General features: G+C 39.9%; 2 protein-coding genes across 3 annotated transcripts in view; both read right to left on the bottom strand.

The window, feature by feature from the left end:
• LOC110464043 (U8 snoRNA-decapping enzyme-like) overlaps window positions 1-7,748 on the bottom strand; it is a 12,689-nt gene extending 4,941 nt beyond the window's left edge. The window contains exons 1-5 of one of the 2 annotated variants that reach the window (XM_021519056.1): window positions 7,644-7,748; window positions 3,514-3,648; window positions 3,257-3,333; window positions 2,203-2,469; window positions 450-463 (exon numbers count right to left, since the gene is read on the bottom strand). In XM_021519056.1, the coding sequence (XP_021374731.1) occupies window positions 450-463; window positions 2,203-2,469; window positions 3,257-3,333; window positions 3,514-3,640 (485 nt within the window). In that variant the 5' untranslated portion in view covers window positions 3,641-3,648; window positions 7,644-7,748. Of the gene's footprint in view, window positions 1-449; window positions 464-2,202; window positions 2,470-3,256; window positions 3,334-3,436; window positions 3,649-7,643 lie in introns of both variants that reach the window. The other variant, XM_021519057.1, reaches the window with a different exon arrangement.
• Window positions 7,749-10,733: 2,985 nt separating this feature from the next.
• LOC110464063 (transmembrane protein 97-like) lies at window positions 10,734-13,446 on the bottom strand. The gene is made up of 3 exons (XM_021519084.1): window positions 13,285-13,446; window positions 11,917-12,061; window positions 10,734-11,024 (listed from the first exon to the last, which is right to left on the bottom strand). Exons 1-3 carry the CDS (start codon window positions 13,393-13,395, stop codon window positions 10,774-10,776), a joined length of 507 nt encoding a protein of 168 aa, XP_021374759.1. The 5' UTR covers window positions 13,396-13,446; the 3' UTR covers window positions 10,734-10,773.
• Between the last annotated feature and the right edge of the window lie 1,547 nt (window positions 13,447-14,993).

Here is a 14,993-nt window from a genome sequence, read left to right as displayed (position 1 = left end):
TATCAAAATCCAAGATGGCTGCCTGTCGGCCATGTTGTTTATCCGATCAGTCTCAAAAGTTGCCCTGCACAGCTCAGGACGAAGGGGAACCTACATATAAAATTTAATAAAGATCCCTCTGGTCCTTCTTTAGAAATAGCGATAACAAACTTTCACTATCAAAATCCAAGATGGCTGCCTGTCGGCCATGTTGTTTATCCGATTAGTCTCAAAAGTTGCCCTGCACAGCTAAGGACCAAGGGGAACCTGCATATAAAATTTGAGAAAGATCCCTCTGGTACTTCTTGAGAAATACCGATAACAAAGAATTGTTTATGGACGGACGACGGACGAACAACAGACAACGGACGGACGACGGACCATGGATGCAAGGTGATTTGAATAGCCCACCATCAGATGATGGTGGGCTAATAAGTCCCAGGGTCTGAAACACGACAAGAACACAAAATATAAGTCCCAGGGTCTGAAACACGACAAGAACACAAAATAACACAGGAAAATAGTCTGTGTATTGATGATAGTGTTATGTGTCAGTAGTAAGGCCTGTATTGTTCTCCTGTTGACAATAACTAGGATATCCCATAGATAGGATACACTTTCAGCTGAACAAATGGGTGAATCTGTTGTAAGACAATATTGGTATTCTTGTTAACCTGATAAAACTAGAACTGTAAGGCTACAGGCTAACTAATATCCTTGATCGCACTTGAGAAATAGAAAAATGGGAATAACGCCTATAAAATAAATCTCAACAGTGCAATTACCTAACATGCCATAACTGTGAACGAAATTTCATAAAAATGGGTGAGAAGATAGGCAACACTGTGCTGACCAATCTCCTAAAGACAGATGGACCGAAAGCCTGATTCAAGTATACCCCACCTACTGTTAGGGGTAGGGGTTATTCAAACATTGTTGTGACCCTGATATATTAATTATAGACATATGACAAAAAAACGCCAATGGCGATATGGCCGGATTGCTACAGTACATTTTCATGTAAAGCATCATATGTGATGAGCATCCTTTTAGCCATGCAAGTTTATTAACAAACTTTAAAGTCACTCTTTACCAAGCTTTCAGGCTTAGCCCTTCGTCAGGGATTAAATGTCACCGGACCTCTGTCACATCCATTTTGACAGACATGACGAGTATCTATCATGCAAGTTTAGTTGTTGTAGGACAAGTAGTTACTTGGTAAGTGACCTAAACCAATCTTCCTAACCATAGTGCAGATTGGGCCTGACCTAAACCAATCTTCTTAAGGTAATAGGATTGTGTCGCCATTTCTCAGTAGAATTTCTTCACATTTTGTAGTTATATTGCTTTGAAGTAAAGAAAATTTTCTGCCACAAAAAAAATATAGGTTGTCAGAATTTTAAGGATTTTAAATGGAAATTTATGTAAAAAAGAGTGAATTTTGAAAAAAAAATGAAACACACAATTTTTTACAAAATGATGTCAATAAAAATGATACCGACATAGATTAGTACTGGATCAATGTATATCAATTTCATAAATGCTGAAATTGTGTCAAATTAATTATCTATAAACAATTAAAAATTGACATTTTTGATAAAACCATATACACATAGTAATTGCATGTAAGAGTTATCGTTCTTGAAAAACTTCACAGTAGTGAAATAGGTAGCCGGTTACCTGAAGTACAGAAAAATGGACACATGTGACACATTGGATAAAAAACAACTGAATTAATGCCTGGATTGCTTTGAAATACTTTAATATTGAAAGAACACACTGTTATGTCAATAAACAACATACAATATTCATCAGTTTAATATTAAACATTAGAATATGCGGAGATTGTGACACTGTCTCCCTACATTGGGTTTTCAACTAGGGATGTACTTCCTATTTCCGATTAGCAATACACTCCTATGACCTTAACCATAGTGCAGATTGGGCCTGACCTCAACCAATCTTCTTAACCTGGTCACTGAAACGGAATCGCCAATCTATAAGCCCTGATTGCGTTGCAATCCGGCCAATAAAACTTGAACCATTAAGGTGACACAAATGTCAAACAAAAATATTGTGGTGATATCAGAAAATAAATTATCTTGTGACACAGAGGTAATACAATTTGTACATTCCAGTGATCTTGTTGAAATAAGACAAACACTTTTGTGACACTCATGTGAAACTTTAAATGTCTTGGTGAATTGAATAATAAAACAATACCTCTGACCCATAGTCTGGTGCCTGCAGGTTCCTCCGCTCAATATCGCAGAATTCTCCCAGTGTGACTTCCAAACCAAAGAAGTGGAGAACAAGACTCTTTCTGGCGTTGAAGAAGGACGTGATGTGGTTATCCTTGGATATGGAATGTTTTGTAAGGTCAAGGCCAACCTCCTCCACCATTTCTCTATTGGCAGCCTCAACAGGGTCCTCTCCTGGGTCAACCAGACCTCCTGGGAACCCAATCACACCATCAAATCGCATCTGCATCTTTGAAAAAAGAACAAAGAAGTTCATTTCTTTGAAAATGAGTGGTCTACTGTGTGAATTCTACTTCGGAGAATCTGAAGTTAATCTCTCATACCCTTTATTCCTCCGTTCTTCTGTACAGTTTCTGTAATTTTCACACTTCTTTGTCGTTTATCTTGATAGAAACTTGTTTCAGAGTTTGCTCCAAGGCCCAGTTATCATACTGTGTCACGATAGATATTTTATGGTCAAGGGGAGGTAATCAATATGAGGAGTCAATATTCTGGACTCTGTTTAATACTGTTGAGATTCTGCTTGTGTTAGATGTGTAGGAATATTTTATTCTGGATACTTTATTTCTAGGTATGATTTCTGGTGATGAAATATATAAGACAGAGGTATATAGAGCCATACACACACACATGGGTGTACACTGTACATACATCTACACGATAAATAGGTACTCAGAGGACTCAATGAAGTAGATCAGCATGAACATAGAAGAATGACATCCAATCCTGATATGTAGTATAGAATATCCTAGATACCAGGATTTAAACATCAGAAAAATCTCCATACCTTATATAACAAGTAATAAAATAATTTTCAAACACTAATGAAACAAGCATATCAACTTATACTAATCACTCCTGTTGGCCAAATTGGTAGAACAGGAGGGGTGTTAATACGGGAGGAAACAGAACTACCTTATGCTCACATCCCCCCGTCAGGGAATTGAACCCTGGCTGTCATGGTGTAAGGCCGGTGTGCTGTCCACTGCACCACTCGACTGATGTTAGTTACTTACAAGGATAGCTGCCCTGGTCGGATAAAGATCCCACAGCACCCGAGGGTCACGAGCCAGAAGCATGGTATGACTGGCATGTTAGTTACTTACAAGGATAGCTGTCCTGGTCGGATAAAGATCCCACAGCACCCGAGGGTCACGGGCTAGAAGCATGGTATGACTGGCATGTTAGTTACTTACAAGGATAGCTGCCCTGGACGGATAAAGATCCCACAGCACCCGAGGGTCACGAGCCAGAAGCATGGTATGACTGGCATGTTTGTGTGTTGCGTATTTCTCCGATGTAGCCTCGTTGTAGGATATCACCAGGAAATCCTCCTTTCTGTCATCCACACGACCATAGTTTTCGTACGGAGCCAGCTGGCCCCAGCCTGTCTCTGACATACCGTGTTCTGTAATAGTGAAACTTAAGTCAAGTCTACATCAATTCAAATAGTACTCAGCACTTATCTCCCCATAAATCTGGCTGTGACCTTTTGATAGACTTACTCAAGTCTACAACAGAAACAGATTATAAAATTCTTACCCATTGAGACTGCCAGCTAGTCTTATGAAAAAGGTACAATGGGCTGCGGTAAAAGTGAGGACCTTTTTTCTGAGTGACTGACAAGTCCATAGACCCCTGTACGGCCTAGTGTATGTAATAGATATGTTATAATATATGGAACCTTTGGCTGGAGCAAACAATTGTGTATGCAAACAGATTAATCAATCATCAACTGGGTGAAATAGGGGAGACTCTTGGTAATTATAGGAAAATAGCAAACTGAGGGAATTTCCCTTTAGTTCAATCGGTAGAGCTACAGACTGGCTCACTGGTTCCATCGGGAGAGCTACAGACAGCTGGGGCACTGGTACAATCGGTAGATCTACAGGCTGGGTCACTGGTTCAAACGGTAGATCTACAGACTGGGTCACAGGTTCAATCGGTAGAGCTGCAGACTGGGTCACTGGGTCAATCGGTAGATCTACAGACTAGGTCACTGGTTCAATCTGTAGTGCTACAGACGGGGTCACTGGTTCAAACGGTAGAGATATACAGACTGGGTCACAGGTTCAATCGGTAGAGCCACAGATTGGGTCACTGGGTCAATCGGTAGATCTACAGGCTGGGTCACTGGGTCAATCGGTAGATCTAAAGACTGGGTCACTGGATCAATCGGTAGAGCTATACAGACTGGTTCACTGGTTCAATCGCTAGAGCTACAGACTGAGTCACTGGTTCCATCGGGAGAGCTACAGACCGGGTCACTGGTTCAATGGGTAGAGCTACAGACTAGGTCACTGGTTCAATTGGTAGAGCTACAGACAGCTGGGCCACTGGCTCAATCGGTAAAGCTACAGTCTGGGTCTATGGTTCAATCGGTAGATCTAAAGACTGGGTCACTGGGTCAATCGGTAGATCTAAAGACTGGGTCACTGGGTCAATCGGTAGATCTAAAGACTGGGTCACTGGGTCAATCGGTAGATCTACAGGCTGGGTCACTGGGTCAATCGGTAGAGCTACTGACTGGGTCACTGGTGCCATCGGTAGAGCTACAGCCTGGGTCACTGGTTCCATAGGTAGAGATACAGACTGGGTCACTAGTTCAATCGGTAGAGCCACAGATTGGGTCACTGGTTCAATTGGTAGAGCTACAGACATAGGGGTCTCTGGTTCAATCGGTAGGGCTACAGACTGGGTCTCTGGTTCAATCGGTAAAGCTACAGTCTGGGTCTATGGTTCAATCGGTAGGTCTACAGACTGGGTCACAGGTTCAATCGGTAGAGCGACAGACTGGGTCTCTGGTGCAATCGGTAGAGCTACAGACTGGGTCACTGGTTCCATCGGTAGAGCTACAGACAGCTGGGTCACTGGTTCAATCGGTAGATCTACAGACTGGGTCACTGGTTCCATAGGTAGAGATACAGACAGCTGGGTCACTGGTTCAATCGGTAGAGCTACAGACTGGGTCACTGGTTCAATCCCGGGTGGAAGCACACCACTCTGGTATTACACACTGTTTTTACTGCATAATTGAGAATTAGAGACCAGAAAGGTTACTTATTCTTTTTCTACATCAATGATAAACACCCTCAGGGAACCCGCCGTGCCAATTAAATACCAGTAGTCTAGCACAAATACCTAAGGTTTTCTTAATGAAAAACCAACATTAAGGCCAAAGTTTTAACCCGGAGAAATTGGCAAAAGTTGTTAAGTCTAAAACAAGTTAAAAAGCTAAAACAGATATTTGTTTCTGTTTTGACTTAACTGCATCAGGTTGGACCCTTCAGAAACCCAATACAAAATATCCTAGTACAAATACAGATGGTTACAAATTATTGTAAATGAACGTTATCATTTAAAAACTTTTAACATGTTAATCATGCATGGCAAAGCCGGTGCGACTATATAAGCACATCTATTCTGCAAATATCTGCAAAAAGAAATATATACGTTCTTTCAGAGCTAGTGATTTCTTCGGGTTAATTGAACTAGCTTTTTTTATCCCACATTCGTGGTTTTTATCTCCTGTTTTGTTCAGAAGAGTGATTTATCTGGCAATCCCTAGAACCGGTAATTATATAAGTAGATAAGCTACCACCCTCACAATGCTAGAAAACACGACCTGGGCCCGTATTCATGAAGCCGTTCTCATGCTCAAGCATGGAATTTGTGCTCAAGCCTAATTTCTTGTTCTGGTTATAACTCAATATATAAATCTTATTTTGTCAATGATTTGGAAACATTATGAAGAGACTTGAAGCCAAATACTGTTTTCAATGTTTACATTTGACTTTTTGATCGTTTGACATGATTTAAGCTAGTTACAAGAAAATTGGTCTGAGCACAGATTCCATGCTTGAGCATGAGAACGGTTTCATGAATACGGCAATCCAGTCTGTATCCGCAAAAGACCCGGACACTCAAACCCTCCCTACAATGTTCATTATCTGACCAAGTCCACTTCTAGATTTAGAATTTTGTTGTTCTGTTCACCACTGCTTTCAAGAAAAGCTGACAATGAGAAAGCTGACAATGATAAAGCTGACAATGAGAAAGCTGACAATGAGAAAATGAGAAAGCTGACAATGATAAAGCTGACAAACAGTTACAAAGGGAAAAGATTTTTCCTGCATGAGCATATTCTTTATGGATGAATTTTGGTCCACACATGATCAACAAAGAATACCAAATACAAAAGGGTATAAAAGCCAAATTTAAAATGAAAGAAGATATGTTTAAATTCCAAAATAATTCCAGCAACCTATACATGAAGTTACAGTGACTATATTTGACCATGTGATAACATGGTAGTAATATATATTGTACATATTAGTATTAGGGCTAATTTTTGCATCCCTATGTAACCCTCGTAAAATCTAGCCACTTCTTATTGACTCAGCTCAGGAGGTTTTCTCTTTAGCTCTTTCAGTAGAGCGTAACACTAGTAAACCAGAGGTCATGGGTTCTTTAGCTCTTTCAGTAGAGCGTAACACTAGTAAACCAGAGGTCATGGGTTCGATTCCTAGTAGAAGCACTGAAAAAATATAGACCGGTTACATCTATTATAGATGTAAAATAAATTTTGACATCGAAAATAAAGATATTACTGTTCTTTATCATTCATCAACCATTTCCAGGCTGAAGTCACAAAGGTTTCAACATGTATTATGCCACTTTTGTGGACACAAAATAACGCCTATGGTATATGTCATATAAGTCTAACTCCAGATGCTCAGAGAGCACCCAGATCATCGACCCGAAAACTTACACATGTAAGTGCACGTGTTGCTATGCTGGGAAAGTATAACATTATAACAGAAAATAGAGTACAGCTGTAGTGTGCTTCCACCGAGGATCGAACCAGTGCCCACTGCTGCACAGTCAGCCGCTCTACTGATAGTGATTGAGTTAAAAAAACAACGTCCCATTAGTGTAAAGCTAGAAGGCGACCATAGAACCATATACACAATTTTAACCAGCTGTCACATTAAAGATCCTGTACCACTGCCAAACACTGTAACTATTTATATATTGGAAAGTACTTTTTTTACCGGCATGACAATAGCTTTGATAAATAATTGCAGAAATGAAAACTAATTATTATCACGTGGGTCATTCTATTATGGAAAAAAATATATAATAAAGATAAAATAGACAAAAAATAATTAATCAACAACTGTGTTTTTGAGTGTAAAAATTCTGCAGAGTTTAGAACCCAATACGTCAGGTTGTAACAGTATCACTCGAACTGATTGAGCTATCAGCTGGTCAACGGATGTGCCCTGCCAACTGCCACCACAGTGCCATTGGCCTTGGCCATTGGCACAGGGATCCCCAATAACCTTCTGTAACAAGCCTCGCCTGTACATTTATACAGACTGTGGTACCTGTGGTGCTCACCACTATAACGTGTGTTTGACCGTCTATATCGTGGTCAATCCGAGTCTGTCAGCTGCAGAACTTGTGGTTGTCAACAGCAAGCCACGTTACGTATACCGCATGGGCTAAAAATAGTTCGGGGTGTTTTCCGGTGATCCACGTCAAACAGGCGTTTATATAATTAGACGATATGGGGACTTTGTACGGAAGCCCAGTGTAGAAGGCTTTTGCGCTGATTTTTATACCTGCCTATTCTTACAATCTCGGGACATTACTCCAGTTCGCAGTGACATTTGTACACACAAGACTAGTTGATTCGGTATTCAAGAGCTCGCTCCGAACAATAGGCAATCAACGCACATGTGACACCACAGCCACAGGGACCTGAGAATTTGTTACAGCTATATTTGGACCTAAACTATAAGGTGTTCAAAGTAATTTCACATGTTTATGGGGTTTAGATCTACTTTCGGTAAGACATGACACCCCCAATGATCATATATAGGAGCTATACATATGATCATTGAGGGTGTCATGTTTTACCGAAAGTCGATCTAAACCCCTAAAACATGCAAAATTACTCTGAATACCTTATTAATTAGTTTAGGTCTAAATGCATCGTCGGATACCCACGGTTGATTTCGCTTCGGTACTCACTCATCCGACGATGGTTTAAATGTAGCTGTAACAAATTCTCAGGTCCCTGTGATATATACGTCTCTGCTGTGATCACAGCTGATACATATTAATATTATGTAACTGGGGGAGACGGGCCCAGTTTGTAGTGGACCAACTCTAACTGTTAGGCTACACCCGGCAAAATACCTTTTTGTCGTCCGTCAACCTAGCCCTATACCAAACGGTATCGGAGAATTCCACGTTTTCATATAGCAGTACGCTCTGGCCCCACACCAGACATCTACATGTATATGTCAAAATGTCTAAGTCTGGTGTTAGGGCCAGCGGAAACTAGAACTCCTCAGGTTCGAATTCGGTACTACTTGTTTTTGTTGATGGAGAAATTATACTCAACCATGATTAACAATCAACAATAGTGTTTAAACATGAACAACATCTAGGCCTACAGTTACATGACACGTACACAACCCTACCGAGACGACCCCCCGCTAACCCTAACGTTTCACAGTGATCACTAATAAAGTTCCCTAAATCCTAATTAATAAGTTAATATCCACCCCCGATTCCCATCCCGTCCACTACCCAATTACGTTAATTATTTCTAAGGGTCTACATCTCTATGGCAGTCACACAGGACCTCAATCCTTCGGTCTGCCCGGCAATTTTGTAACAGGAGAAAGAGATAAAGTGACGGCCAGACCGGGGTTCGAACCCGGAACCCTCCTCACTTTAGACGGTACCAATTGAGCTACCTGGTCGCCGACGATCGAGCCAGTCCAGTTCCGCTACATTCCTTCCTCCTTTTTCTACGTCTTCGCCCCCAAGACACAACTATTTACAATCCATATTCGGGTATCCCCTTGCTAAGCGTACTCCCAATCCTTGAAACAGTTATTAGGGATGACAAGCTCGCCAATTTTGTAACAGGAGAAAGAGATAATGTAACGGCCAGACCGGGGTTCGAACCCGGGACCCACCTAACTCTAGACGGTACCAATTGAGCTACCTGATCGCCGACGATCGACCCAGTCCAGTTCCGCTACAATTATATCAAACTCTCATATGTAATAATAATAATGTCCTATATTACTGGATTTAAAACAAAAATAAGTATTACCTGAGCGCTAGTTCAATTATGTCCTACTTTTTAGAATAAGATATCTGGCATGTAATCTACTTTTCTGAAAACTGCTGACACATTGCTTGTAAACCTACTTATACCACGCACTTACATGGCATCTAATTCCGTGCTTATACCTACACTGTATGTAACGTATCATGTCTGCATAAAATAACATTTGATTCTGAGTTAGATGTGATATAATAGCACGTGGACATGGAACATACACTTTCTATTTGGTTTTGTCATGTTTGCAAGTACAACACTCATCGTTCGGAAATAGTTCCTGTATAATATCAGGAACGAGCCCTAAAGGATACTATGGCAAGCCAAGTTGTCATTTATTCATGGAGCAATGTTGATCCAGGACTTAACCAAAATATATAAGATATCTCATAAACATATAAGATATCTTATTTAAAGTTTATGAGATATATTATATCTTTTATAAGATATCTTATATAATTTGGTTAAGTACTGGATCAAAATTGCTCCATGAATAAATGACAACTTGGCTTGCCATAATCATACGTAGTTTCAATTTGATAACTGGTCCCGTTGTCATAGGTTGCCATTTTCGATCAAATCCTCTCAGACCCCCTCGGTTATCGACAGGTTCCGAGCGCAGTGGGGGAGGGTTTATTATCTCAAATTCAAATATTGTTCTTTATAAGATATATCATAACTGAATTATATAAGATATCTCATTTAATTTTGTTTATAAGATATCTTATATATTATAAAAGATATCGTCGATGAAGGAGACGACGCTCATCCCTCCGGTCTTATTTGAATCTCACGTGCTTTCCAAATGCTCTCCATTTAAATCTTTCTTGAATATATTTTGAAATAGTTTTGCCGATATTGAGTTCGAGTTACGGGTTTTTTGAAACTTCGGTATTTCCTCTCTCTCTTTTTATCAACGTTTTCATATAATTTAATTCTGTTTGAAATAAGCATTTCTATTGTTGTTTTTTTCATATGATGAAAGAACTACTTTCGGACGAAAGAACTGTAACAAGCTTTTTGATTGGATGATGGAAACAGCTTCGTTATGACGTAGGCGTATTGATTTTTTGAATACTGATTGATTTTGAGTACTGCATCATTTGATGCGTGATTTGTGAAATTAAATATTTGAAAGTATTTAATCGTTTTTCTATTTATATAAGAATTAGATATAAACTTGAATGATTTATTTACGTTATTGAGCCATAACATAAAAGGAGTGTAGGCCGACTCTGAAAAGACAAATTGGTAAGTGACTGAACTGAGTGAGCAGACCCCTACCCTGTCTGTCGAATACTACAATATCAAATAATAATAATAATAATAAAGGAATTCTTTAAAAGGAAAAATACAAAATGATTTTAATACAAAATGTACAAACAATTAACTGGATTTGACTTTGTTCTGATAAACCGAACTGAATAGCGAGTCCATCAACAGCATTACCGGCACCAGGAGGTAGGGGAAATACACAAGGAACAGAGTCCGGCGCTCTGTGAACGTCTCCGGGCCAGGAGGCTGTACGCCACTGAAGTCGTGCATGAGTACATGGTAACATATAGCAACCGTTGTCGTGGCAACGTGTGAGGAATAAACGATGAGAGGAATACGAATCCATTGGCAATTCCGGACACCTAAAACAGAACGGAAATGACGTTACACGTAAACGGATTAGTTTAATGATGTACATGGTTTGGATGAATATTTGTTATTATTATAATTTCAAAAAACATCAAACAGTTGAACCTAGGGGATTTACCGTCACTGTACCCAAATCGGGACAGTGCCCAAAACGTCGGGACACTTGTCTGAAAACGGCCCAAGAAACTGTCATGCAATGCAAAGAAGTACTTTTTGTATACAGTTTAAATTTGATAATACCTTTATGACAAATTAACTGTATTAAACTTTATTGGCTGCTGCTTATCGTTACATGAACAATTTAAAGATAAGAATAATAACCAAAACAAACTTTTCTGATGTACGTGCCGTGTGACGCTACTTATTTGTATAACATTTTCAAAAAGTCTATTTTATCAAAACGAATGCTAATTTGGAGCAGAAAGTTAATCAGAACCCTCTTTGACTCTAACATATATCAACAATGCACACTTTTCTGCGGACAAATGTAGTTTATCCAAGAGTATTAGCCAAAGTACCGAAGTGTCCCTTTCAGGGTACAGTAACGCCGGTTCAAGGACCTGCGTAATCCTGAGTTCTATTTATAGAACCACGCGCCTGAAATACCAACTTGTAATTAAAATGAAAAAAAAAGAACATATATTATTGAAAAAATGAACAAACTTTTTTGTTACTGATAGTATGGTATAAAGAACATTGATATTTATGTAAAAAGTGTAACGATTAGGGTACAGTGATGTTACAACCTCCCATTATAATACCAAGGATGTGACACCCAATTTTCAAAAATGAAAATAATTGAACGAAAAAATACTACTAGTGACGGATGATACAGATTTTAACCGCACCATATGTCATTTAGCTTTGAGATTTGTACAAACAAACCTTTCCAAAAAGCATACGTGGCCACAAAGAAAAATGGAAACTGAAGAGTAAGCTCGGACATGACGAAGGTCTTGAACCACGTGGGAGGTGCCGCCATCATGGGGTCCTTGAACTCTGAGCAGTACCAGGTCATCAGGTCAAGTAACTGTGAAATAGAAATAGATATTAGCTTTATTGGCCCGGATAGAAGCGCACAGAGGGTCCTGATTTGGAAAGAAACCGGAGTACCCGGAGAAAAATCATGGGATATGGCAGATGTCCCCTCCCTTTTCACGTCCGATCAGGAAACGAGCCCCGGTCGTCTTTAGTGAAAAGCGAATGCGCTGTCCACTGCGCCATCCGACAATCAACTGTGAACATACATATTTGGGATCCTGGGCCCACTTGTATAAAACATCTCAAAGTTAAGGAAATTCTCAAGCAATGTATTGTCTATGGGAAATCTTAGACTTGAGGAAATCTCAAGAGTTGAGATGTTTTATACAAGTGGGCCCAGCCCTTCACCAGGACCGCATCCTCAATATCCAGGGGTTACGCTCACTTTTGCTCTCTGCAACTCTGGAATGTCATAGTGAAATTGAAGACACGAAGAACCTTCAGTTTTGCTATGAAATGTTCCAGGGGTGAAGAGAGCGTAAATGATGCCAGTACATGTATATATACGTCTCTGCCAGTACCAAGAGTACCGCGGAGGAAATTTGTGTAGATTACATGTAATGTCCATCTTGATATCAGGCTGCTTTGTAGCACTGTATTAAGACACCCTACTCGTCGAGCTAGACTATACTAGTCTGTGGTGCAGTGTAACTAGACTGTGTAGACTTTTTCTAGCCTTGTAGTGAAGCATCATACAGGAATACACTATGGCGTCTCAGGCTAATAACACTAGCATACTCAAAACATTCTTTAATGTTATACTGACAACGGGTGAACCAGTTGTCGCCATTACCCTACATGCTGAACGCTAGGCAGGGAATACCAACTGCCATTTTAAGGACTTTGATATGTCCCGGCCTGGGGACAGAACTCATTATTTTCCTCAGCTGAGCGAACTTTCAACATTTAAGCCAAACGTGATGTATTGCCAAGCAAGGCGTTAGGAAATAAAAAGGTAGATATAAAAAGAAAAATATAAAGATAACAACTATTGCAATTGGTGCAGCGGATTTATTATGATCGCTTTTGTATCCCCAAGTAGAGGACACAAGCAAATCCCAAATTCTGCTAGGGGTTCCCACATTAGTCGCCTACTTACGATACTTCTTTTCTCGATCCCCGACCTGCAGGGGTGTGTTGATAGTGAATGTCGGCTATGTAGTACTGGTACATATGCCTGCGTGCGGTATAACAGTTACCGTGTGTAATTACCTGGCGAGGATACAGCCATTGGGGAAGCAGAGCCTGCGAGTCGACGAAGATCGTGATTGGAATGTGGCTGGCAAAGTAAATCAGGAACACAAGGTCCAGTGGTCTCGCCATATCTGTGTCAACAAAGCCAATGTTCCCTTCAATAATGTGGCTAGACCGACGTGGCTAGTCCTGTCAGCTGTGTTGTGATATTTTATGTACTACGTAGATGTGTATATGTCGCTAGTATCGTACCCGCTATTTTAAGTTCTCATTATCAAAGAAACCAAAGTTATAAGTTACACGTGCGCTGAGATATGGCTCACCAAATTATTATATACAAATTAGTCACTTCAACCACATAAACGAAAAGCCACTGACCCTTCATGGTCTTCAGGGCGCTTATTCATTGATACGGAAGCCTGAACAAGTCGTAACTCTATTGATATTGAGATTATTTTGAAATTATTTTGTGAACTTGAAGACGTTCTGCCTACGACAGCAGTTTCTTTGTATAGTTTTAGGAAGTTACTTATGTACTACTTGATATGATGGACATGAAAAATTAGCATGAAGATTCAATGGGGGTTGGGGTGGGGATGGTGGATTTCATTGTCCGTTCATTATTTTCATTGTTTAGATATTACAATTACGTGGGGATTGTGTCAGCAATCAAACTAAACGGTCTTAATTGACCAAAACTATAGTAGTCAGTAAATTATCAGTGATTCAGGATTCAAGATTTTTTTATTACGCTCTGACACACAAAGTGTGTAACAAGAGGTCAAACAAAATAACATCAATCAAAATAGATGGACTCAAAATCATAAAAACAGGGGGCAGCACACTCACTGATCAACATGGGTGCCCCTTGTCCAAGGATTAAAATCTCTCAAATCAAACTGGCGGGGGAGGATTCAAAAGATTTTTACCTCACGTTTTCCCTATGGGGCCCTACCCCTCTGCTCCCAGGGGGCCACGACCTCTGTTTATACAAAATTGAGTCCTCTGCTGTTCAGGACTAGTAGCGTTTTATATGGAATGTTAACGAATGGACGGACGGACACCCCAGGTTTTTTCCAGCACGAAAACTAATACCACATCTTAATCAACGAGTTATAAACTGATATTGCTGTTATTCTGTTATGAGTTCAGTATTTTTGCAATGATTAATAAATTTCTGTACATAGAATTTAAAATTTCCCATACTCAGTATTACACAAGATACATATAATATATGTGTACATTTCAAACTTAATCCATGAAATACGTCATTTTGTAAGCGATTTTGATTCTTGATCTCTTAGAGGGTCAAAGAAGTATTTCCCATGTGGTTGATTTCGATAGATTTTTTCTGCCATAATATGGATGTACATCATTGTGGAAAACGTAAAAAAAATCGTTTGATGTTAGACCGCACATTGACTAGGGCTACATCCCGGTTGAAACGGTACGTGTGGCGCAGAAATATTCCACGACCGTTCTATAAGCAGAGCAAAAACATGCACAGTTTCGGAGAATAAAAAACAATGTATCACTTTTATCCGTCCATTGAATTACATAACGTATCTTAAAAACTACATGTTACATGACATTGTTTTAGAAAGACTGTGGCATTTAAAGCATCAATACCTCCCAGGGGCGTAACAAACGGGTTTTCAATGTGTAAGCCCAATGATGAAGTGTGCTGCCGAAGGCAGCACCCCGAAGCGCGTAGCGCGAGGAGGGGG

Source organism: Mizuhopecten yessoensis, unplaced genomic scaffold (assembly GCF_002113885.1).
Source record: "Mizuhopecten yessoensis strain PY_sf001 unplaced genomic scaffold, ASM211388v2 scaffold10953, whole genome shotgun sequence".
NCBI lineage: Eukaryota > Metazoa > Mollusca > Bivalvia > Pectinida > Pectinidae > Mizuhopecten > Mizuhopecten yessoensis.
This window is presented reverse-complemented; position numbering and strand designations above follow the sequence as displayed.